Below are 27547 nucleotides of genomic sequence, written 5' to 3' on the forward strand. Positions count from 1 at the left end.
TTTATGGTGGTCCTGGGGACTGGAGGCTGTGGTTTATGGTGGTCCTGGAGGCTGTGGTTTATGGTGGTCCTGGGGACTGGAGGCTGTGGTTTATGGTGGTCCTGGAGACTGGAGGCTGTGGTTTATGGTGAACCTGGGGACTGGAGGCTGTGGTTTATGGTGGTCCTTGGGACTGGAGGCTGTGGGCTATGGTGGTCCTGGGGACTGGAGGCTGTGGTTTATGGTGGTCCTTGGGACTGGAGGCTGTGGTTTATGGTGGTCCTGGGGACTGGAGGCTGTGGTTTATGGTGGTCCTGGAGGCTGTGGTTTATGGTGGTCCTGGGGACTGGAGGCTGTGGTTTATGGTGGTCCTGGGGACTGGAGGCTGTGGGCTATGGTGGTCCTGGGGACTGGAGGCTGTGGGCTATGGTGGTCCTGGGGACTGGAGGCTGTGGTTTATGGTGGTCCTGGGGACTGGAGGCTGTGGTTTATGGTGGTCCTGGGGACTGGAGGCTGTGGGCTATGGTGGTCCTGGGGACTGGAGGCTGTGGGCTATGGTGGTCCTGGGGACTGGAGGCTGTGGGCTATGGTGGTCCTTGGGGACTGGAGGCTGGAAGCTGTGGTTTATGGGGTGTCCAGTGGGCTGTTTATATGGTACCTTTCCAGTTTCATGTATATACAGCAGATTCTACAGCGCTGGCAGATATTGGGCTGCTGTGTGTGAACACTTGTCAGGGGACAGTCGAGCCGTCTTTTGATACAACGATCTGCGTGGAGGGCACAGCCTAATCTGATGATCTTGTACAATTAAGGGATTTGGTCTCTTCCTGCGGCTGTAATCTTAGCGGTGGAGCATTGTCTGGTGTCCGGGCAGGAAGCGGCTCAGTAAGAGAAGGTTCATGTGTCCTCGGCAGCCGCACAATGAGCCTCCGACAAGAGAATTAACAGAATTAGTCACACCTGATGGAAGGTGAGCGGCTTCTCCTGTGTAATCCTCCAGAAATAACCTGAAACACAGAAGAGACACCAAAGACGAAAATACCTCCACCCCCCTGTGCATGAGCTATCTGTATGTGCCAGTGCGAAATAAGATGATGAAGGGTGGGAAGTGCATAGAAGTCCATGGTATTTCATAATAATGGAAAGGAGGGTGGTGATACATCCAAAGGTCGGGGTATAGAAGACTTCTAGAAGTCAAAGGCCCTCTGTGTCATCTCCCTCCACCACCAGGATGGGCGATTTCTCCTCCTCCCCCAGCAGGATGGGCAATTTCTCTTCCTCCTTGAAGAGGATGTACCACCCGATATATCCTCTTTACCCTGAACCCATGGATCGATTGGCGCCGGCACGGGGAAGCCGGTGCCCGGTCCGTTTTTCGGACTGAGGCCCGGTTCCGGTGCACGGCGCCGTTCGAACCAGTGGTACTGGCCGGTGCTTAATCACTGGAGGTCGGCCGGGCCACCCCCAGTGGGGGGGAATTCCCTCCCCTGTATGACGCGGCTTGCTTAGAATGGAGCCGCGTCATACAGGGGAGGGAATTCCCTCCCACTGGGGGCTTCCCCGTGCCGGCGCCGATCAATCCGTGGGTTCAGGTTAAAGAGGATGTACCGGGTGGTACATCCTCTTTAATGGAGCTGAAGTCTGGGATGGGATTACACAGTCTCATGAAGAGTGTCCATCACTGCTTAGAACTTGCACCAATTTAGCAGTACGTTGGCCTCATGCTCTACACCAGGGCTAGGGAATCTCTGGCCCTCCAGCTGTTGCAAAACTACAATTCTTATCATGCTTGGACAGCCCTAGGCTTTCCAGGCATGATGGGAGTAGTAGTTTTGCAACAGTTGGTGGGCCTGAAGTTCCCCACCTCTGCTCTACACCTTTCATTTATCTGGTACATTCATCTGGATTTCCTGATACACACGGCCGGTACATTCATCTGGATTTCCTGATACACACGGCCGGTACATTTATCTGGATTTCCCGACACGCTCACGGCCGGTACATTTATCTGGATTTCCCGACACGCTCACGGCCGGTACATTTATCTGGATTTCCCGACACGCTCACGGCCGGTACATTTATCTGGATTTCCCGACACGCACACGGCCGGTACATTTATCTGAATTTCCTGATACACACGGCCGGTACATTTATCTGGATTTTCCGACACGCGCACGGCCGGTACATTTATCTGGATTTCCCGACACGCGCACGGCCGGTACATTTATCTGGATTTCCCGACACGCGCACGGCCGGTACATTTATCTGGATTTTCCGACACGCGCACGGCCGGTACATTTATCTGGATTTCCCGACACGCGCACGGCCGGTACATTTATCTGGATTTCCCGACACGCGCACGGCCGGTACATTTATCTGGATTTTCCGACACGCGCACGGCCGGTACATTTATCTGGATTTCCCGACACGCGCACGGCCGGTACATTTATCTGGATTTCCCGAGACCTAAAGCAGAGGATTTCCTCTATAGCCCAGCTTTGTGCAGAGTATGGGGCAGTATCATCCTCTGTGGTCTATAGATCTCGTCGTTGTGGGCAGAATCCTCACTGATAAGAGCGGCAGAAGGAGAGAAGTCCGGAAGCGTCTGCTCACACAAAGCCGCACTATGAAAGCCCCCGACTTCCCCCGCCATACCCCCCTGCTCCTCATTCTGAGACTTTCTGCTGATGGATGTAAATTTCTTCACCTTCTCCTTGAAGGAGGTGACGACGATTTGTAGTTTTTGTCCATTTTTATTGCAAATGAAACAGAGTTCAAATTGTTTTGCCAGTGCGCGTGTTTCTGGAGCCGTGCCACACACTAATGCAGCGCCCCGCTGAGCTCCCACCATAGAATTAGACACATTCACAAGACGCTGCCGCAAAGGAGTCCAGCTGCTGAGGTTTCAATGATCGTCACCTCCAAAAAGGAGAAGGGAAAAAAAAGTCTCTTTTGTTCTCACCATTTCCCTACATTGTAAGAATTAAGATTTGTCTGGAATCAGGTGTGACTGCCCCCCGTTCCCAGCCTGTTTCCCACCCATCCTCAGCCTTAGTCATTTGCTTGTCTGCCTTAAAGGGGTTATCGAGGATTAGAAAAACAGCTAGAAAAGTCTTGTCAGTTTGTCTGCGGTATTACCACCCACTTCTAATGAAGTGAATGGAGCTGAAATGTAATGCCACACTCAGCCTGCAGACAGTGGTGGCGCTGTTTTTGTTAGAAAGCAACTTTTGTTAATCTAATCTTGGATAACCCCATTAAAGGGATGTTGCCTCGCCATTAAGACTTGTATCCCCTTTCTTGGGGATAGGAGATATGTATAATAGCAGGGGCCTGAGGGCCCTATTACACGGAGTGATGATTGGCTGAATTGGGCCAATTCTCGCTCCATGTAAGGCTGGGTTCACACTACGGAATCTGCATAGATAAATTCTGACGCTCGTAGCTGCTCATGGCCGTGCGCGTCAATGCCAGTGCCATAGACACCATTCTATGGCTGGGCGGATTCCGCATTTCGAGAGGCATGCGGGTACGAGCAACGGAATCCCCCGGAATTTATCTGTGTGGATTCCATAGAGCAATGATCAGCCAACGATTATCGGCTTGTGTGTTGGTTTTAGGCTTAGGGTTGGTTTGTAGTCTGTGACTATTGGAGCCGTACAGATAAAACCTGATGAGAGGTAATGGGGACCCGGCAGGAGCTTTTTTACTGACTGATGTAAATGCAGTGTCCACCAGGGCTTCTTACCTTACCATGAGAATATAAGGCTATGTTCACACTGAGGAATAGGTGAGGAATTTTAGGTTGAAACTCTGCTTAATTTTATGCCTGTAAAATATGTACAGACCAATGTGGCATCGTTTTCTGTGGGATTTCCGCTCTGTTGTTCACACAGCAGAATTTAAGCGTGGAATGTTTAGCTGCAGATCTCTGACGTGTCAATTCTGTATCTGAATCCGCCCAAAGAAATCTCGTAGAAGTCATTGGTGCATTAAGTTTCCACCCAAATTCTGCCAGAGCTGAAGAGGAGGAAATTTTAAGCAGAAAACTTTTCTTCAATTGCTCACCTATTCCTCAGTGCGCTTAATCTGTTACTCCGGCGCTGGGCTATAATAAGCCCAAGGGAATGCCTGTGAGCCTTATCTACAGATGTACCGTATTTTCCGGCGTATACGGCGACTTTTTAACCCCGAAAATTCTTCTTAGAAGTCGGGGGTCATCTTATACACCAGGTATGGTCGCCTCATACAGTGGTGGGGGGGCTCAAAAATGGTCGCTTCCCTACTGTATTGGGCGACCACTATAAAAAAAAAAAAAAAAAAAAAGTTAACTAACCTGGGGCTCGTTCCCGGCCTCCGTGCATCTTCTGTCCCATTCATGGCGCAGGCAGTATGACATACACTGACTGTGCCAATGATCCCCGAATTTTGGTTGGTCGGGAGAGCTTCGGGGATCCTGGCGCGGTCAGTGTACGTGATACTGCGTGCGCCAGGAACAGGACAGAAGATGCGCGGAGACCGGGAACGGACCCCAGGTGAGTTGTTTTTTTGTTTTTTTTTTTAATTGAGCTGCAACATTTTCCTGCATATAAGGCGAACCCCTGACAATCTTCTTAAAAGTCAGGGGTTGTCTTAGAAGCTTTATGTACTGTATTTTCCGGTGTATATCTCAGTGCTGGAGTAGTGGATTATAGTAAGAGGGATATATCCCATGATTCAGGCTAAGATGCCATACAGACAGGTCAGGACTATATACCATTGTGTCTGAGGTTGGATGCCTGATGTCATACTTGTCACGGGACTCCCTTGTCACCTCTTGTGGTCTCTCTCCTCAGCTCTGCAGAAACTCTGGGATATTCAGATGGAAAGAAGGAAGAGACACAAAGTTCCTTAAATCTTCAGCCTCTAGAAGAAGGCGACTCTATCAAGAACGTGGACAGCGCCAACAAGAGCGGGAAGGACGCGGATAGTTCTCACTGCTAATAAGAACAAACGTGGCCTCTGCCCCTGTGGCCTCCACTATGACGTCACCGTCTTGAGCCTCTTCCTTTTCTGCAACCAGTGATGACCTCACAAGCACAATACACGGTGCGGCCACCCCATGCTGCACCCCCACTGTATGCGGCCGGTCCCCGGTGGACGGGCGCTGGGATTCCTAGGGGCTGTGTGTTAGGAGTGTGTGGCCGCCACTTCTCACTTATGTTAGTGTAGTTCTTAGATTTTCCATTCTCCTCCATATCAGCGTCAAGTTCACAAAACCGGCAGTAATGAGGATCAATTGCAAATATTTTATGCTGAACCCATATTAAAGGAATTTTTAGATTGGGACTCTCCCCAGTCATCCTCCCCGCAGGAGCCAAATGTGGGGAGTTTTATTAACCTGACAAATACCCCAAACCCTGCGAGATCCAATGGCCCAGACCGCCACCTGGAGCTGTCGGCCTGCAGCTTTTAAAGCACAGGTGTCAAACCTGTGGCTGTCCAGGTATGATGAGAATTGTAGTTTTACAACAGCTGCAGGTCCCTGAGTTTGACACAACAAGTAAATTGGGGGCTAATAACACTATATAGAGCAAAGCCTCAGAGGACAGAGGCGCCATGGAATCAGTATCAGCCGCTGTATTATCAGGAACTGTCCTGTAGTGAGAATGCCACAAGATTTCAGCAAGGTGAAGAATCAGTTCAGTCAATAAGAGGGGCTTGTGGTCACATTTCTTACATACTTTTCTATGTAAACCCTAATAAGTGATGATGGGGAAGTCTCCTAGCTGTATCCTAGACTGGATAGTTATAATGCTTAGGTAACCCCTGTAAATGGCCGATAGCTTGGTGCCCCTGCGGACTCATCATATTAAATCTTTGGCCATTACCATATCCTCTTTAAGTATTCAGAAAAGTAAATGATGGTAATAATTTGTTTATATGGCGCCAACATATCCTGAAGCACTGTACAGAGACAGTCATCGCTTGGGTCCAGTACACTTTATACTTTTGGTGTATGCGGCTCTCTTGACAGATGAGGTTGGTGGAGTCAGAGGTGATAGAGAATCACTGCCTGACCCCTTTGTCCTGGGAGGAATAAGCTGCCACCAGAGTGGTCTGTTACTCCCTCCCCATAGAGAACACGGGAGCGCTCGGCTGTGCTGAACCTTCCTGTGTACGGGGAGTGCAGGAGAGATAATGTTTGGCCGTCAGCTATTGAAGGTGTATGTCACCTTAAGTTCCAAGTCAGCCTATCAGTATGTTGTGGGAGGATTCCTATGCAAACCCCCTACAACCTCCGCACAGATGGACAGCACCGCTATTAGCACTGAGCCACCATGGTATTTTTCTCCTATCGATAGGTTTCTGTCTGTTCTCACTAATGTTATTCATGGGCTCTGGTTTTGTGAATGAGACTCCTGATGTTTCACCATGATCTTTCCAAGGGCTGATGTCACCTCATTTCCAGTAACATCCATGTTCTGTGCCCCCTGGGTGTAGGTGGCGGCTGCCCAAAGATGATAGGTATCGTGATGGTCCCTGGAACATGGCGCTACTCATAGATATGTATGGTGATGGCTGCAGTCCCTGGGACGTGGCGCTACTCATAGATATGTATGGTGATGGCTGCAGTCCCTGGGACATGCTGCTACTCATAGATATGTATGGTGATGGCTGCAGTCCCTGGGACGTGCTGCTACTCATAGATATGTATGGTGATGGCTGCAGTCCCTGGGACATGCTGCTACTCATAGATATGTATGGTGATGGCTGCAGTCCCTGGGACGTGCCGCTACTCATAGATTATGTATGGTGATGGCTGCAGTCCCTGGGACATGCTGCTACTCATAGATATGTATGGTGATGGCTGCAGTCCCTGGGACATGCTGCTACTCATAGATATGTATGGTGATGGCTGCAGTCCCTGGGACATGCTGCTACTCATAGATATGTATGGTGATGGCTGCAGTCCCTGGGACATGCTGCTACTCATAGATATGTATGGTGATGGCTGCAGTCCCTGGGACATGCCGCTACTCATAGATATGTATGGTGATGGCTGCAGTCCCTGGGACGTGCCGCTACTCATAGATATGTATGGTGATGGCCGCAGTCCCTGGGACATGCTGCTACTCATAGATATGTATGGTGATGGCTGCCGTCCCTGGGACATGCTGCTACTCATAGATATGTATGGTGATGGCCGCAGTCCCTGGGACGTGCCGCTACTCATAGATTATGTATGGTGATGGCTGCAGTCCCTGGGACATGCTGCTACTCATAGATATGTATGGTGATGGCTGCAGTCCCTGGGACATGCTGCTACTCATAGATATGTATGGTGATGGCTGCAGTCCCTGGGACGTGCCGCTACTCATAGATATGTATGGTGATGGCTGCAGTCCCTGGGACTACACTGTCTCCTGTACCTGCAGCCATTCACACGATATGTTTGGGGATGACTACGCCTGTTCCTGTCTCACGGATGATATGTATGGGGATGACTACGTTGTCTCCTGTACACGACCTCTGCATCAGCTGTGGTAGCCGGGGGGGCTCTGAGAGTCTCAGGGGTCACTTTACTTCACAGTCTGGTGTGATGGCTATAGTCAGCTGACTGAGGGCTAACAGGAAGCTGTGTAAAAGCCTCCCCGGATTTTTCTGCCTTTAATCACACAAGTGGGTTTTCTCTACATTTCTTGCTGTTTTCGGGGCCAGGCACGAGACTATGGGTGAGGTGATGGTGTTCTCCAGCGTGGCTCTGTGATAGTTTAGTTTGCGGTGTCTAGCTCTGTAATGTGTTGCGTTCTGCGCTTCTCTTCTTTTGCTCTGGATGATCGCGCTGCACTGTACTGCCCAGCTCCACTATACCTAGCTTTATAATACATTGCACTATGGGGCTGTGCTGCTCTACAGCTCAGGGTGTCGCTATAGTTTTGCATTGCTTTGCTATATCTTGCACTGGTGGTTAGGGGGCTTGTTGCAGGTCACCCCCGTAGGCACCGTGCCAGGGTACCCGGGAACAGCGGCGATTCATAACCACATGTCTGATTCTTTATAATGAGTGTGAATATTTAATTATAATGAGTGTGAACGATGAGTCCGGCCTCCTGTCTTCTCTCCTCCGACTCCATAAGGATCTCAGTGGACGCAGTTCACAGCCAATAACATGAGGAAATAAGAAGCCTTTCAAGAGTTACAACACAGCTGCAGAGTTGTCACCATCCACATCAATAGCGTTATCCTGCCTGGCCAGATAATCATAGACAGGTGTGGAGGGTTAAGTAACCATTGCTGATCATCCCGATACACGACCAGTCATTGTATGGCACAACGTCGCTGATCACCCTCATACAGGACCAGTCATTGTAAGGCACAACATCGCTGATCATCTTCATACAGGACCAGTCATTGTATGGCACAACGTCGCTGATCATCTTCATACAGGACCAGTCATTGTAAGACACAACGTTGCTGATCATCTTCATACAGGACCAGTCATTGTAAGACACAACGTCGCTGATCATCTTCATACAGGACCAGTCATTGTAAGACACAATGTCACTGATCATCTTCATACAGGACCAGTCATTGTAAGACACAACGTCGCTGATCATCTTCATACAGGACCAGTCATTGTAAGACACAACGTCGCTGATCATCTTCATACAGGACCAGTCATTGTAAGACACAACGTCGCTGATCATCTTCATACAGGACCAGTCATTGTAAGACACAACGTCGCTGATCATCTTCATACAGGACCAGTCATTGTAAGACACAACGTCGCTGATCATCTTCATACAGGACCAGTCATTGTATGACAGCCGCTCAAGCACGAACCCAATCATCTTCCATTTTTAGATAGATTCTTCCTGACTGCTCAAGGTTTCCGGGTCATTCCAGAAGGTGGGAAATACAAACTCCTCCTGTTGACCTGGATGAGGAGGTAAATAAGTGTTTACACCTCTGGGTGCTGTTCTGTGTACTGGGGGTGAATGTTGTGGCTTCCCTGGATATTAAAGCAATCTGCCCCCCCCCCCCCCCCCAACCACTTGTACCTTCGGATAGCTGCTTTTCATCCAAGATCTGTCCTGGGGTCCACTCAGCCGGTGATGCAGTTATTGTCCTTAAAAAACAACTAAACTTGCAGCACTGTGTCAAACGGCCATGGCCTAGAGTGTCTGTGGATTAGACTTGCACTCCTCCTCCTCCCCGCCCTCCTCATCATTAGGATTTCTCCTAGAACATTTTCTCCTATTCATCAACTGTGTGAACACTGCACATGTGTTGGATCATTAAGGTACCCGTGCAGTGTTCAGACAGGTAATGACTAGTAAAAAAAAAAAAAAAACTGCCCAGGGGCATTCCTAATGATGAGGAGGGTGGTGAGAAAGGATGGAGGGAGTGGTGCAAGCCTAGGGCACAGACACTTGAGGCCACGCCAATTTGAGTTGCTGCAAGTTTAAAAGTTGTTTTTTAGGACAATAACTGCATTATCTGCTGAACGGACCCCAGGACAGATCTTGGATTAACAGCAGCTATAAGAACGTACAAGGGGTTTGGGAGGGTCAGTCTGTGGGTACTGAGTCACTTTATGGTCACATTGAAAGCTCTGATAGGTCATGGTGTCAATGCAAAGACCCCCACCGCTCAGGAGAAGAAGTGGTCCCCACTGTCAATCTTCTCCATCCTGCAGCCCCATAAACTTATAAGTTACAGGATGGAGCTAACAGCTGGAGGGGTAAAATGTGGCATCTCCTAATTGGACGGGGTCTTAACACTCAGGGTACTATTACACCAAGCAACTTTCCAACGATAAACGATCTTAAACGACCGCTAAAGCAAACGACCCGAAATCGTTCGCCCAAGTACATGAAACGATGATCGTTATTGCGGTCGTTTAGTCGTCGCTATTGCGTACGTTTCAGCTGTGAATTCTTATTCCACCGAACGATATGCGAACGATCAAACGATAAAAATAGGTCCAGATCCTATTAAACGATCAACGATTTCTTGTTGGTCATTTAATCGTTGCCTGCTATTACACGAAATGATTATCGTTCAAATCCGAACGATTTAACGATTTTTCGAACGATAATCGTTCCGTGTAATACCACCCTCAGACTCCAAGTGATTAAAGCTTTTCAGGTCATTTAAACTTCAGTGAGAGCTGATGAGACATCTGAAGGACATACTGATAAACTAGGGCACCGTAATTTAGGCCGCATTCACACGTTCCGCACGGTACACGGATGTGGAATGCCTGTAACGGACCCCTGCCTGGGGGAGCATCTCGGATATGCTGCTGGGTGCGGGGGAACAGTATGTATATGCGCCATTACAGGCCCTAGTTTCTTATTATGTCCTTCAGATGTCTTATCAGCTCTCACTGAAGTCTAAATGACGTGTGTGGAACACGGAAAGTGTGAATGCAGCCTTAAACTTTACTCTTGGTGTTGGCTTTTCTGCTTTGAACTGGTTTGTGTTGCTCAGATGTCATTACCCCACACCCCTTTGAGCAGCTATTACCCAGGGTGCCACTGCGGGTCAGATCCTCCTCTACTGCCAGCAGCCGGTTATATTTGGCCGTCCTCTCACCACGCAGCAGACCTCCCAGCTTGATGAACCTCACACCAAGACCCACGGCCTGTAGAGTGGACAGAGAGGTAAGTTATTAGTGCGCACTGACATCCTGCAGCCACCACTAGGGGGAGCTCATGAACTTACTGAGTTATTATACACTGACAGCTCCTCCCATAAACATGTTAATAGGGAGCAAACTATCAATATATTTTTTATGAATTCTGGTTAGACATGTGGTACGAGGAAATAAACCTGTAGCTAAACTCTTGACCCTGCTCCCAGAAATGCTATGGGGTAGGACTGGCGGAGGTCCCCGGAGGATGGTAAGTACAGGATTTATTTTTAACTGTTACCACCTGCCTTAGCAAGTTTCTGAAAAAAACCCTCCTCCCCAGATAACTCATTCAAAGAGGTTACCCAGTGTAAAAAACATGGCCACTTTTTTCCAGTGACAACACCAGTTTGGGTGCAGGTTTTCCAACTCTGCTCCATTAAAGTGAAGTGAAGCGTTGGCTGTCCAGGCACGATGGGAACTAGTGTTGCAACAGCTGGAGGGCCAAAGGTTCCCCATCCCTGCAGTAAAGCATGGTGGACTTGTTCTGTGGATTATGGTGCTCACTGGTGGACGTTATATGTTTCTGCACTTGGTGGCAGAGGAGGGGAGGGCTGAGCGGTGATAAAGACAGTGGCTTATAAGATACCACAACCTATACACTGTCCCTGCCCTACACGTCTGCTCTGCTCTCACTACAGGCTCAGCTTTACTTTAAGGGTATATTCACACGGGCGGGCTCGCGAGATTCTCGCTGCGAGCCCGGCAGGTCCTGGCAGTTCCCATACACTACATACTTGCTGCGGTCTAAACGAAGCATACTTTACCTGTCCTTGCTGCACGGGTCCGGCCAATTAGTGTGTTGCCCAGCTGCAGCCACTGATTGGCCGGGCGGGAGAGCAGGACGCCGCACCCGTGCAGCAAGGACAGGTAATGTATGCTTACAGCGGGGGAGCCGGGCGGGAGCAGAAGGGGTTAAGGGCGGTATAATTACATACTCGCTGTGGTCGTTTAGACCGCAGCAAGTATGTAGTGTATGGGAACTGCCAGGACCTGCCGGGCTCGCAGCGAGAATCTCGCGAGCCCGCCCGTGTGAATATACCCTTAGGGTACAAACCCACACACCATATATGCAGCAGTTTGATGGTGAAGATTTGATGCTGTGTTCAGTTATTTAGATCTAATCTGCTGCGTATTTGTTGCGTATTTGCTGCGTATCGCAGCAGTAAATACGCTGTGTGGGTTTATACCCTTAGGGTATAAACCCACACACCGTAATATGCAGCGTATTTACTGCTGCGATACGCAGCAAATACGCAACAAATACGCAGCAGATTAGATCTAAATAACTGAACACAGCATCAAATCTGCTGCGTATACGGTGTGTGGGTTTGTACCCTAAAGGGATTATCCAGCTCTATAAAAACATGGCCACTTTCTTCAAGAGACAGCACCACTCTTGTCTCCAGCTCAGGTGCAGTTTGCAATTAAAGGGGTTATCCAGAGCTACAAAAACATGGCCACTTTCTTTGAGAGCACCACTGTCTCCAGGTCAGGTGCGGTTTGCAATTAAGCTCCATTCACATCAAAGGAACGGAGTTACAAAACCTGCATATCCAAACTGGAGAGTGGTGCTGTCTGTGGAAGAAAGTAGCCTGTTTTTGTAGAACTTGATAATCCCTTTAAAAGGAAATCTTCTGTACGTTAAAGAGGACCTGTCACCCCCCCGTGCCGGGGTGACAGGCTCCCGACCCCCTGTTAGATCCCCCTATACTTACGTGATCCCGCCGGGTCCCGCTTCCTGAGCCGGCGGGGTCCCAGAGATATCAGCGCCCGAAGCCCGGTGCGCACGCAGACAGCAGAGTCAGACGCCCATAGAGAATGAATGGGGAGTCCGATGCTCCGTCATTCTCTATGGGCATCGGACTCATCAGGACCCGAAGCCCGGCGCGTGCGCTAAGAGATATCTCCAGGACCCGGCCGGCTCAGGAAGCGGGACCCGGCGGGATCACATAAGTATAGGGGGATCTAACAGGGGGTTGGGAGCCTGTCACCCCGGCACGGGGGGTGACAGGTGTCCTTTAAGGCTATGTTCACACTACGTAATTTGTAAGCAAAATTTTTCAACTTCTCATAAAATAATGAACAGCATTAAAATCAATGCAAACAGCAATCGTTGTTCACAGTTTATTGAACAACGGCCACACAAATAATTGACACTGTCAAATTATTTGCAGCCGTTGTTCGGAAACACTGGCCGTAAATAATTGACAGTTCACACACTGTGTGGCTGTCATGTCGGCCGTAGTGTTCCTGGAAATCAATGGTTAATTGATTTCCAGGCACACCCATACAGCGGCCAGGTTATGATTTTAAAATCAAAATTCAGTGTTGGCTGGATGAACATGAAAAATAGCGGTTGTTGTTATACATGGTGTGAACATAGCCTAAGGGGGTAAAAGGGGAGAAAAACATGGATGCTTTCTTCTAGAAACAGCGCCCCTCTTGTCCTCAGGGTGTGGGGTTTTACAGCTCACTCACACATCAGGGTGGGGATTCAGGCTCCTCCCCCTGTGTTTAGGGCAGGGAGTCGGGCTTCTCCTCCTATGTGTTCAGGGTGGGGACTCTGGCTCCTCTGCCTGTGTTCAGGGTGGGGACTCTGGCTCCTCCTCCTGTGTTCAGGGTGGGGACTCTGGCTCCTCCTATGTGTTCAGGGTGGGGGCTTAGGAGGAGTGGCCAGAGTCTCCACTTTGAACACGTAGGAGGAGGAGCCTATGTGTTCAGGGTCAGGGCAGGAAGCTAGAGTCATATTGTAATGACCAATCATTACCAGATCCACAATGGCGTCCTCCATACACTCCTCAGGCGAGCACCCCAAAACCGTCAACCGCTTCTCTCCTGGAAGAAGAAGGAGAAGGTACAGATGCAATCTGAAGACGTCTCTATGTATCTTTTGTATGAACATGGCTACCGCTAATAGTATTGAGCTTATCCTGATGGTGTGTATGATGCTGTGCCGCTGCCAGGATTACCCACATCACTGTGTGAACGTACCCTTACAGACACCCTGGAAATGGATGAATCCTTAATACGCCAGACCCTCCCAATGCCCCTGTGTGGTATAGCCGTACATAAGCTAGAGTCCATATTAACCCCTTGTGTGACTTTTGTACACATTAACCCTTTGTAATGGTAGCTCATCGCATTAACCCCTTGTTACCCAGTGACACCACACCTAACGTTAGTGAATGATGTTGCATTGGGATCCTGGATGGATATATGGTTGCATGCGTCTTTACTTCCACAGACCTCAATACAAGTCATGTGAGACAAGGATGAGACGTGCTGTTGTATCATCTAGTAGCGATATTAGTCAGCGGACGATGATTTTAGGACCAGACCTAAAGACACGATCAGCCGATCAGTCTCTATGACATGGAGCGATAATTAGTCAGATTCGGCTGATTGTGGCTGTGTAATTCGGGCCCTAACATCACATCAGTCTCGGATTGGTGGACCCCAGTATCTGTCCTGTTTGTTGGGCAGACAGTTCGCTACAGTAAAGTGCAGGTTGTACCTTCCATCATCCGCACGGCCGCCAGCAGGTCGGACACTGTCGTCTCATTAGTCAGTCTGAGGATGGGGCCGCTGCAGACCGGAGCGTTACTGCCCCACAGGAGATCGCTCACTGATCTGGACGCTACATCCGCCATCAGGTAACACCTGGAGCCGACGGCTTTTCCCAGCGCCTCCCACTGCTGCCTGTCCTGTACGGACACAGAAATACGAGAGTGACGTCATCACTGAGGATTGTGGGGGAGAAATCGGCTTCTGGTTCTGTGAATTTATTATAAGCAGAGTCCTGTGAGGTCAGGAACCACAGTGGCCGCACCTAATGTAAATGGGGTCAGAGGTCACATAATGGCCACCTCTGTCCTGGCGTGTGGACACTGCTCAGATATTTCACCTTCATATCACAATCAGACAATTATTATTTTCTATATAATCCAGAGCTAAAGAACTAAAGCGCTGATAACACTTGGCTGCTGCAGAACCTCTTTCTGCAGATCACTGATCCAATAGCTCCCCCCCCCCCAACCTTCAGGTATGGACAGGCCAGGCGCCTACTGTAATTACAGGATATCAAAGGTCACATGACCTGTGTGGAGCAATGACCTCACGACTCACCAGATATCTACACCCATCTTATAGTGACTTATAAAGGGTTAACAGCGACATCACCTCTCTCCTGAAGGGGTCCAGTAACGCAATGATGGCGGAGTGCCTGCCTATTATATCCACGTACAGATCCACCATCTCATCAGGACTCTTCCAGGTTCCACTGGCGACTTCATATCTCCCTTTGTTCTGCGGGGGAGGGGAGGGGGTAGATGTGTTTTATTGCAGACACTTAGCAGGAAAAGTAATGAGGTCAAAGGTCACAAGCGGCAAATTAAACTGAACTTGGAGGAAGAAAAAAAAAAACACTTTCAATTAATCTGAGCGATTCGCTACTTACATAGTCCATTAATTCATGGGCCGCGCAATTTATGGCTAAATACATATTTGTTCCCAGTTCTAGGCCGAGCTGTTCACAAGCGTCTTGAATTAACTCCAGAGGTTGATCCGGGCGCTCGAAGGCGAGGACGAGGCAGCCCAGAGAAGACACGCTCCTCATTACCGACTGTGGGAGAGAAGCAGAGAAAATAACAGACAGCGACAGCAGCCACCGCCATCACAAGCCGCCACCAAAACCCATCACAGATGAATGGTGCAATGTGCTGCGGCCTTACCACGCCATATCTCATATATGTCACACCTTGGTGATTGGGGGGGATTAGTGGCCTAGCTCCAGACTCCTCTGTCCCCTCTAGATCACTCCAGAATTCCCTATCCCCTCCAGATAATTCTATCTCCTGTGGTAGCATCTGGGATCTACCTATACACACACTGCCCTATGAAGTACAGTAGGGAGAATAAGCGTCTGATCCGCTGCCGACCACCTACACAGAATGGAGCGGGGGGGGGGGGGGGGGGGGGGGTAACTTCACGTGTGAGACAGAATCTATACAACATTCCAGATAATCACATTGTAGGATGTGAGTTTTTATGTTTGTAATGTGTAGTGATATGTGTGTAACAGTGATCTATGTGTGATGTAATGATGATTTATAAATAATGCAATGGTCATGTGTGGTGTCATTATCTTACTGTGATGTAATAGTGATCTGTGTGTGACACATGTGATGTAATAGTGATCTGTGTGTGACACATGTGTGATGTAATAGTGATCTGTGTGTGACACATGTGTGATGTAATAGTGATCTGTGTGTGATACATGTGTGATGTAATAGTGATCTGTGTGTGATACATGTGTGATGTAATAGTGATCTGTGTGTGACACATGTGTGATGTAATAGTGATCTGTGTGTGACACGTGTGATGTAATAGTGATCTGTGTGTGATACATGTGATGTAATAGTGATCTGTGTGTGACACATGTGATGTAATAGTGATCTGTGTGTGACACATGTGTGATGTAATAGTGATCTGTGTGTGACACATGTGATGTAATAGTGATCTGTGTGTGACACATGTGTGATGTAATAGTGATCTGTGTGTGACACATGTGATGTAATAGTGATCTGTGTGTGACACGTGTGATGTAAAGTGATCTGTGTGTGATACATGTGTGATGTAATAGTGATCTGTGTGTGACACATGTGTGATGTAATAGTGATCTGTGTGTGACACATGTGTGATGTAATAGTGATCTGTGTGTGATACATGTGTGATGTAATAGTGATCTGTGTGTGACACATGTGTGATGTAATAGTGATCTGTGTGTGACACATGTGATGTAATAGTGATCTGTGTGTGACACGTGTGATGTAAAGTGATCTGTGTGTGATACATGTGTGATGTAATAGTGATCTGTGTGTGATGTAAAGTGATCTGTGTTTAATACATGTGTGATGTAATAGTGATCTGTAACATGTGTGATGTAATAGTGATCTGTAACATGTTTGATGTAATAGTGATCTGTGTGTGATACGTGTGATGTGTTACAGATCACTATTACATCACACATGTATCACACACAGATCACTATTACATCATACGTGTCACACACAGATCACTATTACATCACACGTCATACACAGATCACTATTACATCACATGTGTTACAGATCACTATTACATGATGTAATAGTGATCTGTGTGTGATACATGTGTGATGTAATAGTGATCTGTGTGTGACGCATGTGTGATGTAATAGTGATCTGTGTGTGACGCATGTGTAATGTAATAGTGATCTGTGTGTGATACATGTGTAATGTAATAGTGGCACAGGGCAGATACAACAACCTCCTCCCCTCAGTAAGATCAGAGAAGATGGGGGGTAACCGAAACCCACAGCCTGGACAACTAATGAGGAAACCCCCAGCCGGGACAACTAAGGAGGAAACCCACAGCCGGGACAACTAAGGAGGAGACTTCCAGCCGGGACAATTAAGGAGGAAACTCACAGCCGGGACAACTAAGGAGGAGACCCACAGCCGGGACAACTAAGGAGGAGACCCACAGCCGGGACAACTAAGGAGGAAACCCCCAGCCGGGACAACTAAGGAGGAAACCCACAGCCGGGACAACTAAGGAGGAAACCCCCAGCCGGGACAACTAAGGAGGAGACCCCCAGCCGGGACAACTAAGGAGGAGACCCACAGCCGGGACAACTAAGGAGGAGATCCACAGCCTGGACAACTAAGGGGGAAACACACAGCCGGAACAACTAAGGAGGAGACCCCCAGCCGGGACAACTAAGGAAGAAACCCACAGCCGGGACAACTAAGGAGGAGACCCCCAGCCGGGACAACTAAGGAGGAGACACACAGGACAACTAAGGAGGAAACCCCCAGCCGGGACAACTAAGGGAGAGACCCACAGCCGGGACAACTAAGGAGGAGACACACAGGACAACTAAGGAGGAAACCCCCAGCCGGGACAACTAAGGGAGAGACCCACAGCCGGGACAACTAAGGAGGAGACCCACAGCCGGGACAACTAAGGAGGAGATCCACAGCCTGGACAACTAAGGGGGAAACACACAGCCGGAACAACTAAGGAGGAGACCCCCAGCCGGGACAACTAAGGAAGAAACCCACAGCCGGGACAACTAAGGAGGAGACCCCCAGCCGGGACAACTAAGGAGGAAACCCCCAGCCGGGACAACTAAGGAGGAAACCCACAGCCGGGACAACTAAGGAGGAGACACACAGCCGGGACAACTAAGGAGGAGACACACAGCCGGGACAACTAAGGAGGAGACCCACAGCCGGGACAACTAAGGAGGAGACCCCCAGCCGAGACAACTAAGGAGGAGACCCATAGCCGGGACAACTAAGGAGGAGACCCACAGCCGGGACAACTAAGGAGGAAACCCCCAGCCGGGACAACTAAGGAGGAAACACACAGCCGGGACAACTAAGGAGGAAACACACAGCCGGGACAACTAAGGAGGAGACACACAGCCGGGACAACTAAGGAGGAGACCCCCAGCCGGGACAACTAAGGAGGAGACCCACAGCCGGGACAACTAAGGAGGAGACACACAGCCGGGACAACTAAGGAGGAGACCTACAGCCGGGACAACTAAGGAGGAGACCTACAGCCGGGACAACTAAGGAGGAGACCCCCAGCCGGGACAACTAAGGAGGAGACACACAGCCGGGACAACTAAGGAGGAGACACACAGCCGGGACAACTAAGGAGGAGACACACAGCCGGGACAACTAAGGAGGAGACACACAGCCGGGACAACTAAGGAGGAGACACACAGCCGGGACAACTAAGGAGGAGACCCCCAGCCGGGACAACTAAGGAGGAGACCCCCAGCCGGGACAACTAAGGAGGAGACACACAGCCGGGACAACTAAGGAGGAGACACACAGCCGGGACAACTAAGGAGGAAACCCACAGCCGGGACAACTAAGGAGGAGACCCACAGCCGGGACAACTAAGGAGGAGACCCACAGCCGGGACAACTAAGGAGTGGCTCCATAAGAAGCATTTCATGGTCCTGGAGCGGCCTAGAGAGCGTTCTGCAAGAATCAGTGATGGATCTGTCTATACCGGGCATACAGGAGGGATATACACACATATATATATACATACAGTCAGTATACAGGAGATATATATACAGAGAGAGAGAGTCAGTATACAGGTTGCACTTACTCCGCTCTTGCTCTGTGTCTCTAGCAGCTTCAGGATCTGTGTCTGCAGGGAAGAGGCCAGGTCCAGACTCTGGAGGGGGGAAACAGGGGCAGGATACATATATATATAACCACACATCTGCAGTACATATTTATATATTTACTTCTCTTCTGTATATACAGTATATATATATATACACACACACATAATCATATCTTGCCCCCCAGTAGATTTATTACTAGTGAATTCTACAATTCTTCACAGGGGGTCGTCCCTTCATATTAGGATTATTCACAGAAGGGCAAGTAGGAAAACCCAGCACACTGATGCAATCCCCTGCAGCGCCACAACAGGAGGCATAGGGCATTACAGCTACTACTGAAATCAATTGGCCGCCTGTATATTACCTTCTCCTTCAGAGAGACTCTCCAGTCTGTCACCTATCTGTGTAATGTGTGCAGTGTGTCACCTGACCCCCGTCCCTGTCTGTGTAATGTGTGCAGCGTGTCACCTGACCCCTGTCTGTGTAATGTGTGTGCAGCGTGTCACCTGACCCCCCCGTCCCTGTCTGTGTAATGTGTGCAGTGTGTCACCTGACCCCCGTCCCTGTCTGTGTAATGTGTGTGCAGCGTGTCACCTGACCCCCCCGTCCCTGTCTGTGTAATGTGTGCAGCGTGTCACCTGACCCCCGTCCCTGTCTGTGTAATGTGTGCAGCGTGTCACCTGACCCCTGTCTGTGTAATGTGTGTGCAGCGTGTCACCTGACCCCCGTCCCTATCTGTGTAATGTGTGTGCAGTGTGTCACCTGACCCCCGTCCCAGTCTGTGTAATGTGTGTGCAGCGTGTCACCTGACCCCCGTCCCAGTCTGTGTAATGTGTGTGCAGTGTGTCACCTGACCCCCCGTCCCTATCTGTGTAATGTGTGTGCAGTGTGTCACCTGACCCCCGTTTCTGTCTGTGTAATGTGTGTGCAGCGTGTCACCTGACCCCCGTCCCTGTCTGTGTAATGTGTGTGCAGCGTGTCACCTGACCCCCGTCCCTGTCTGTGTAATGTGTGTACAGCGTGTCACCTGACCCCCGTCCCTGTCTGTGTAATGTGTGTGCAGTGTGTCACCTGACCCCCATCCCTGTCTGTGTAATGTGTGTGCAGTGTGTCTCCTGACCCCCGTCCCTGTCTGTGTAATGTGTGTGCAGCGTGTCACCTAACCCCCGTCCCAGTCTGTGTAATGTGTGTACAGCGTGTCACCTGACCCCCGCCCCTGTCTGTGTAATGTGTGTACAGCGTGTCACCTGACCCCCGCCCCTGTCTGTGTAATGTGTGTGCAGTGTGTCTCCTGACCCCCGCCCCTGTCTGTGTAATGTGTGCAGCGTGTCACCTGACCCCCCGTCCCTGTCTGTGTAATGTGTGTGCAGTGTGTCACCTGACCCCCATCCCTGTCTGTGTAATGTGTGTGCAGTGTGTCACCTGACCCCCATCCCTGTCTGTGTAATGTGTATGCAGCGTGTCACCTGACCCCCGTCCCTGTCTGTGTAATGTGTGTGCAGTGTGTCACCTGACCCCCGTCCCTGTCTGTGTAATGTGTGTGCAGCGTGTCACCTGACCCCCGTCCCTGTCTGTGTAATGTGTGTGCAGTGTGTCACCTGACCCCCGTCCCTGTCTGTGTAATGTGTGTGCAGTGTGTCACCTGACCCCCGTCCCTGTCTGTGTAATGTGTGTGCAGTGTGTCACCTGACCCCAGTCTGTGTAATGTGTGTGCAGCGTGTCACCTGACCCCCATTTCTGTCTGTGTAATGTGTGCAGCGTGTCACCTGACCCCCATCCCTGTCTGTGTAATGTGTGCAGCGTGTCACCTGACGCCAGTCTGTGTAATGTGTGTGCAGTGTGTCACCTGACCCCCGTCCCTGTCTGTGTAATGTGTGTGCAGTGTGTCACCTGACCCCCATCCCTGTCTGTGCAATGTGTGTGCAGCGTGTCACCTGACCCCCGTCCCTGTCTGTGTAATGTGTGTGCAGCGTGTCACCTGACCCCCGTCTCTGTCCGTGTAATGTCCCACCTGAGCGGCCGTCGTTCCCGGCTTCGGGATCACCATGATCTCTTTCATTAGGTTGAGTTTTCCTGGGGAGGATTTTCCGCAGCTCAGCAGTGAGATCAGAGGCGCGGGGATCGCCTGCTCCGGCTGCGTTAAACACAGAATTACACAAGAGAAATGTCAGAGTCGGGTTTTGTATCCCCCTGGGGGTCGATGGTTCTGCCGCTCGCTATTGTTTGGTGTTATTAGCGGCAGACAAAGGCCCCGTACCTGGTGAGGAAAGTTTATTAAAGTTATGGAAATGAGGCATTGGCTGTAATTATGTAAATGAAGGGGCGGGGATTGGGGTGATTATGTAAATGAGTCTGTGAGATGGAAATGACGGTACCTGCTGCTTTAATGCCGCTATGTGGGAGTGCAGCGGGATGTCCAGGAGGGCCGCACTGCTCTTAGCTACAGCCAATGAGACTGCGGCCAGTGCGAGGGCGCCCCCCATGGGGGGTTCCTGAGACTCGGCTGGGGGGATTGGCTTCTCTGATGTTGCTGCCTTTTTACCTATAGAAAGAATTAGAGGAGAGTGATCAGCGCTGAGCATCATGGGAGATGGAGGCTCTAGATAACAGTCCACTCTCACGTTACGCAGGTTCCCCTCGGATAATCACATGACTCTCACCTTTAGCGCTGGACTTCTTCTTGCTGGATGGGGGTGATGGTGCGGGGGAGGGGATGGACTCTGTAGGGGACGCCGCGCTCACACTCTCCACCTCTCGGCTTTCTTTCTCTTTTTGCTTCTTCACCCTAAAATAATCACTGAGAGAAGAAGCAGACAAGGTGGTGAGGGACTACAACTCCCAGCATCTCCGCTATGTATATACTGTACACAGTCCATTACTATCTGTGTATACCCGTCCCCACCTCAGTAGCTGGTCGATGGTGGTCTGCTGGCTGGGCGCCATGCCCCTCAGTGATGGTCCTATATCGTCTTGTATCCATCTGATGGCCGCCTGCACCGCCTCCAGCCTCTCAGCTTCTTCGGCCGTCTCGCAGGTGGGCGTCACCACGGGGGTGGAGTCTACGGAGACAGCGGCTTGACATATTCTCTGGAGGGCCAAAAAAAGGCGAAACATTAGCAGGAGCCGCGGTAACACGGAATGCCGCAGTGATGTCACAGCCATATAGCAAAACTGCCGTAACCAGAAATGGCGCAATACACATTACTGATCACTGTCTGCTATACCAGCACTGATCACTGCTGACCACACTACTGATCACTGCTGACCACTCTACTGATCACTGCTGACCACACTACTGATCACTGCTGACCACACTACTGATCACTGCTGACCACACTACTGATCACTGCTGACCACACTACTGATCACTGCTGACCACACTACTGATCACTGCTGACCACACTACTGATCACTGCTGACCACACTACTGATCACTGCTGACCACACTACTGATCACTGCTGACCACTCTACTGATCACTGCTGACGCCACTACTGATCACTGCTGACCACACTACTGATCACTGCTGACCACACTACTGATCACTGCTGACCACACTACTGATCACTGCTGACCACACTACTGATCACTGCTGACCACTCTACTGATCACTGCTGACCACTCTACTGATCACTGCTGACCACACTACTGATCACTGCTGACCACACTACTGATCACTGCTGACCACTCTACTGATCACTGCTGACCACTCTACTGATCACTGCTGACCACACTACTGATCACTGCTGACCACACTACTGATCACTGCTGACCACTCTACTGATCACTGCTGACCACACTACTGATAACTGCTGACCACACTACTGATCACTGCTGACCACTCTATTGATCACTGCTGACCACACTACTGATCACTGCTGACCACACTACTGATCACTGCTGACCACTCTATTGATCACTGCTGACCACACTACTGATCACTGCTGACCACTCTACTGATCACTGCTGACCACACTACTGATCACTGCTGACCACACTACTGATCACTGCTGACCACACTACTGATCACTGCTGACCACTCTATTGATCACTGCTGACCACACTACTGATCACTGCTGACCACACTACTGATCACTGCTGACCACACTACTGATCACTGCTGACTCCAGACGTCAACCTCCGCCTGATGATGGAATCTACTTTATCATGTTTCTGTGTCCTGATCGGCCAATCACAGGTCATCTACAGAGCATGGCCGAGATTATCATTTTATTCCTCTCTTCCCTCTGATGATGTCATCGCCGCTCTTACTTCTGGTCAGATCGCTGGTCTGCTGTCATCAACGCTCTTACTTCCGGTCAGATCGCTGGTCTGATGTCATCAACGCTCTTACTTCTGGTCAGATAGCTGGTGTGATGTCATCGCCGCTCTTACTTCTGGTCAGATCGCTGGTCTGATGTCATCGCCGCTCTTCCTTCCGGTCGGATCGCTGGTCTGATGTCATCACCGCTCTTCCTTCCGGTCGGATCGCTGGTCTGATGTCATCTCCACTCTTACTTCCGGTCAGATCGCTGGTGTGATGTCATCGCCACTTTTACTTCCGAACAGATTGCTGGTCTGATGTCATTGCTGCTCTTACTTCCGGTTACATCAATGGTCTGATGTCATCACCGCTCTTGCTTCCGGTCGGATCGCTGGTCTGATGTCATCTCCACTCTTATTTCTGTTTGGATCGCTGGTCTGATGTCATCGCCGCTCTTACTTCTGGTCGGATCGCTGGTCTGATGTCATTGTGGTTGGATCGCTGGTCTGATGTCATTGTGGTTGGATCGCTGGTCTGATGTCATTGTGGTTGGATCGCTGGTCTGATGTCATTGTGGTTGGATCACTGGTCTGATGTCATTGTGGTTGGATCGCTGGTCTGATGTCATTGTGGTTGGATCGCTGGTCTGATGTCATTGTGGTTGGATCACTGGTCTGATGTCATTGCCGCTCTTATTTCTGGTCGGATCACTGCTCCGCTTTGTTTTCTTCCTTAGTTTTCTCCTTGATTCCAGGTGCGGGGAGCTCTTCAATGTGAGCGCCATCTATAATGGCGGCCGGCGTCTGCTTATTATTCACCATTACAGAGAACGACCTTGTGCTTTCATCTCCATTGAGTGGTGAAGTGGCGCTTCGAGTGACAGGCGAGGGGGGGATTGTTTACTGGGGGGGACGGCGGCACCGCTTCAATGTCACTGTAATGTCATGAAAGGTGCGCTCAGGTCTCTGCTCCCGGGGGAGACAGACAATGTCCCTGACTGCAGTGTCATCTATAGCGCTCCAGGGAGTAACACTGCAGGAACCGTCTACACCTGCGCTTCCTAAGACGCTGTTCACAAGGTACCGGAACCAAACCTGCCCACACCTACAGCTACTGCGCTTCCTAAGACGCTGTTCACAAGGTGCCGGAATCAAACCTGCCCACACCTACAGCTACTGCGCTTCCTAAGACGCTGTTCACAAGGTACCGGAACCAAACCTGCCCACACCTACAGCTACTGCGCTTAATAAGACGCTGTTCACACAGTACCGGAACCAAACCTGCCCACACCTACAGCTACTGCGCTTCCTAAGACCGTGCTGGAGCCTAACCCGCCCACACCTGCAGATAGTCATTGGTTTACGATCACTGAACGATTAACGATGATTTTGGTGTTGGGACCAAATGAACGATGAACAATATTTCATTGGTTGTTCGATCGTTGCTGCATTTACACAAAACGATTATCGTTTAAATTCTAACGATATAACGATAATTTTCACGATAATTATCCCGTATAATAGGGCCCTAAGACCCTGTTCACAAGATGCCGGAGCCAAACCTGTCAGCAGGACTCCATTCACCTGAACGACGCCCAAAGGGCCCAGGTACCGATGTCCCCGTGTGGCAGACGTTACTTTACATGGAAGGAACGCACCTTTATAATGGTGCCCAGGCTTGGACTGGCCCACAGGGGAGCAGAGGAATCCCCCCGGTGGGCCCTACCCCTTGGTGGGCCTCCCTGTTTAGACATATAATCCTCCAGCACTGCCTTACACGCCTGTCACCTGGTCACTCCCTGACAGGCAGCAGCATGTAGTGTACAGAATGAGCGCAGTTGTGGAGGGAGAGGGGCTGCAGCTGCACGGTGCGGCCTTGGAGCAGCTCCTGAAGCTGCAGCTCTCACAGCATGTGACCTGTACCAGATGCGTGTATGTAATGTGCATATCTGCATGTAATATGTATGGACAGGTTATGTGCACTCATGTGTAACTCCTCCTCCCATACCTAGCGGATAATAAAGAAACTATACTCACCAGTCCCCGTGCCCCCATAGCACCGCTCCTGGGTCTCTTCCACAGCTGCCAGGTTCTGTGTACATCACGGCCCTGACTCCTCCAGGTGCAATGTCACAGACCGGGTGATGGATCACCCACTGCAGCAGTGTCCCACTCCCTGATTGGCTGGTCCGTAGCAGTATAGCTGCAGGAGGTTGGCTGCTGTCAGATATCGATAAGCACTACAGGGGCACGGGGATGGGTAAGTATACTTTATTATGTTCCCGCACCCCATGTAACCCAGTCCGACACTGACGGTGAAAAACTGAAACATGAGCTCATCATAATACAGAGTCACCCACAGCAGCCAATCAGATTGTTTGTTTTTGATGGCTGAGATGTGATTGGTTGCCCAGGACTCCGCCCCCTCCTGTATTACGCTGAGGCCGCACCTTGTCAATGGTTCGCACTGTACACACGACTTCAGCTTCCAGTGTCGCCTTTCCTTCTCCATCCAGAACTTTCCTTCCACGGACGTCACTGATGACCGGAGGGTCCGAGAATTCAGAGAAGTAATTGGACTGGAAGGAGGAAGATACAAAGATTAATGCGGGGGAACTGCTGCGCGAAACCTCAGAGTCCCGCCCACAACCTCAGTGCCCCACCAACATAATCATAGTCCTGCCCACAACCTCAGAGCTCCACCCACATAATCATAGTCCTGCCCACAACCTCAGAGCCCCACCCACATAATCATAGTCCTGTTCACAACCTCAGTGCCCCACCCACATAATCATAGTCCTGCCCACAACCTCAGAGCCCTGCCCGAAACCTCAGAGCCCCACCCACATAATCATAGTCCTATTCACAACCTCAGAGCCCTGCCCACAACCTCAGAGCCCCACCCACATAATCATAGTCCTGCCCACAACCTCAGAGCCCTGCCCACGACCTCAGAGCTCCACCCACATAATCATAATCCTGTCCACATAATCATAGTCCTGTTCACAACCTCAGAGCCCCACCCACATAATCATAGTCCTGCCCACAACCTCAGTGCCCCACCCACAACCTCAGAGCCCTGCCCACAACCTCAGAGCCCCGCCCACATAATAATCCTGCCCACAACCTCAGAGCTCCACCCACATAATCATAGTCCTGTTCACAATCTCAGAGCCCCACCCACATAATCATAGTCCTGTTCACAATCTCAGTGCCCCACCCACATAATCATAGTCCTGTTCACAACCTCAGAGCCCTGCCCACAACCTCAGAGCCCCACCCACATAATCATAGTCCTGTTCACAATCTCAGAGCTCCACCCACATAATCATAGTCCTGCCCACATAATCATAGTCCTGCCCACATAATCATAGTCCTGCCCACAACCTCAGAGCTCCACCCACATAATCATAGTCCTGTTCACAACCTCAGAGCTCCACCCACATTATCATAGTGCTGTTCACAACCTCAGAGCTCCACCCACATTATCATAGTGCTGTTCACGACCTCATAGCCCCACCCACATAATCATAGTCCTGCCCACAACCTCAGAGCCCTGCCCACATAATCATAATCCTGCCCACAACCTTAGAGCCCCACCCACATAATCATAGTCCTGTTTACAACCACAGAGCCCCGCCCACATAATCATAGTCCTGCCCACATAATCATAGTCCTGCCCACATAATCATAGTCCTGCCCACAACCTCAGAGTTCTGCCCACAACCTCAGAGCCCCACCCACATAATCATAGTCCTGCCCACAACCTCAAAGCTCCACCCACATAATCATAATCCTGCCCACAACCTTAGAGCCCCGCCCACATAATCATAGTCCTGCCCACAACCTCAGAGCCCCACCCACAGTATCAGAGCTCCACCCACATCAGAGCCCCGCCCACAAGCTCAGGTCAGACGCTATTTATAGGGTGACATCAGTCTGGTGATGACGTCATTCCTGCCCTATAATAAGCGGGTGTAGATTATAGTCACTACTATGACAGGAGGTCCCCAGGAGTATAAGGTGATATCAGTCTGCTGGTGACGTCATTACCAGGTGCCCGTACACGTCGTCCTGCCCCCGGTGGTAGATGCGGTTCAGCGCCTCCTCCAGTCTCTCGGGGACGCGGCGGGATCGGTAGTAGTCGGCGGCGGCGGAGGCCCTCTGTATGCGGCCCCGGGACACGGCTGTGGCCCCGCAGCTCATGGCGGCTCCGGTGTATAACAGGCCCTACGCTGGTTGTCAGGTAACGCGGCGTCCAGCTGCACGGTTACCATGGACACGGCGCTGCCGAACACTAGAGAGCGGCTGTCCCCGGGGCCGGGCTACAGGAAAATGGCGCCGGCTGTGTAACCAGGATACCGAACACTGAAGGTGCGGAACGGTGACATCACGCGGGGCATGGAAGACTTGCCTACAACAACCAAT

At 50.5% G+C, this 27547-nt stretch overlaps 2 protein-coding genes across 6 annotated transcripts in view; one reads left to right on the plus strand and one right to left on the minus strand.

Annotated features, from left to right (window-relative positions):
- The window catches only part of SHTN1 (shootin 1), a 71559-nt gene extending 63497 nt beyond the window's left edge, over positions 1 to 8062 (plus strand). For all 3 annotated transcript variants that reach the window (XM_069979683.1, XM_069979684.1, XM_069979685.1), the window contains one exon: positions 4815 to 8062. In XM_069979683.1, the coding sequence (XP_069835784.1) occupies positions 4815 to 4962 (148 nt within the window). In that variant the 3' untranslated portion in view covers positions 4963 to 8062. The remainder of the gene's footprint in view (positions 1 to 4814) is intronic.
- ENO4 (enolase 4) lies at positions 462 to 27485 on the minus strand. 3 transcript variants are annotated; one of them, XM_069979687.1, is made up of 13 exons: positions 27173 to 27485; positions 25570 to 25698; positions 21760 to 21944; positions 21518 to 21654; positions 21233 to 21399; positions 20869 to 20991; positions 18836 to 18904; positions 15120 to 15284; positions 14843 to 14968; positions 14178 to 14367; positions 13431 to 13498; positions 10495 to 10612; positions 462 to 906 (listed from the first exon to the last, which is right to left on the minus strand). In XM_069979687.1, the coding sequence occupies exons 1-13, from the start codon at positions 27323 to 27325 to the stop codon at positions 821 to 823; spliced, it is 1716 nt and encodes a 571-aa protein (XP_069835788.1). In that variant the 5' UTR covers positions 27326 to 27485; the 3' UTR covers positions 462 to 820. The 3 variants fall into 3 exon arrangements, with proteins under 3 accessions (XP_069835788.1, XP_069835790.1, XP_069835789.1); XM_069979689.1 differs by lacking the exon at positions 462 to 906 and adding an exon at positions 908 to 986; XM_069979688.1 differs by lacking the exon at positions 462 to 906 and adding an exon at positions 7656 to 8899 and having other exon boundaries at positions 27173 to 27484.
- Positions 27486 to 27547: the final 62 nt, after the last annotated feature.

This window comes from Dendropsophus ebraccatus, chromosome 8 (genome assembly GCF_027789765.1).
Source record: "Dendropsophus ebraccatus isolate aDenEbr1 chromosome 8, aDenEbr1.pat, whole genome shotgun sequence".
Classification (NCBI taxonomy): Eukaryota; Metazoa; Chordata; class Amphibia; order Anura; family Hylidae; genus Dendropsophus; species Dendropsophus ebraccatus.

Excerpts from the sequence above, each read along its gene's own strand:
- ENO4 (XM_069979687.1), bottom strand. The coding sequence starts at position 27,325 with ATGAGCTGCGGGGCCACAGCCGTGTCCCGGGGCCGCATACAGAGGGCC. Across the intron at positions 14,368-14,842 it reads TGGACCCCTTCAGGAGAGAG|GACAGGCAGCAGTGGGAGGC; the intron begins GTGATGTCGCTG and ends GTGTCCGTACAG. Across the intron at positions 907-10,494 it reads GACCCGCAGTGGCACCCTGG|GCTCATTGTGCGGCTGCCGA; the intron begins GTAATAGCTGCT and ends CTCTTGTCGGAG.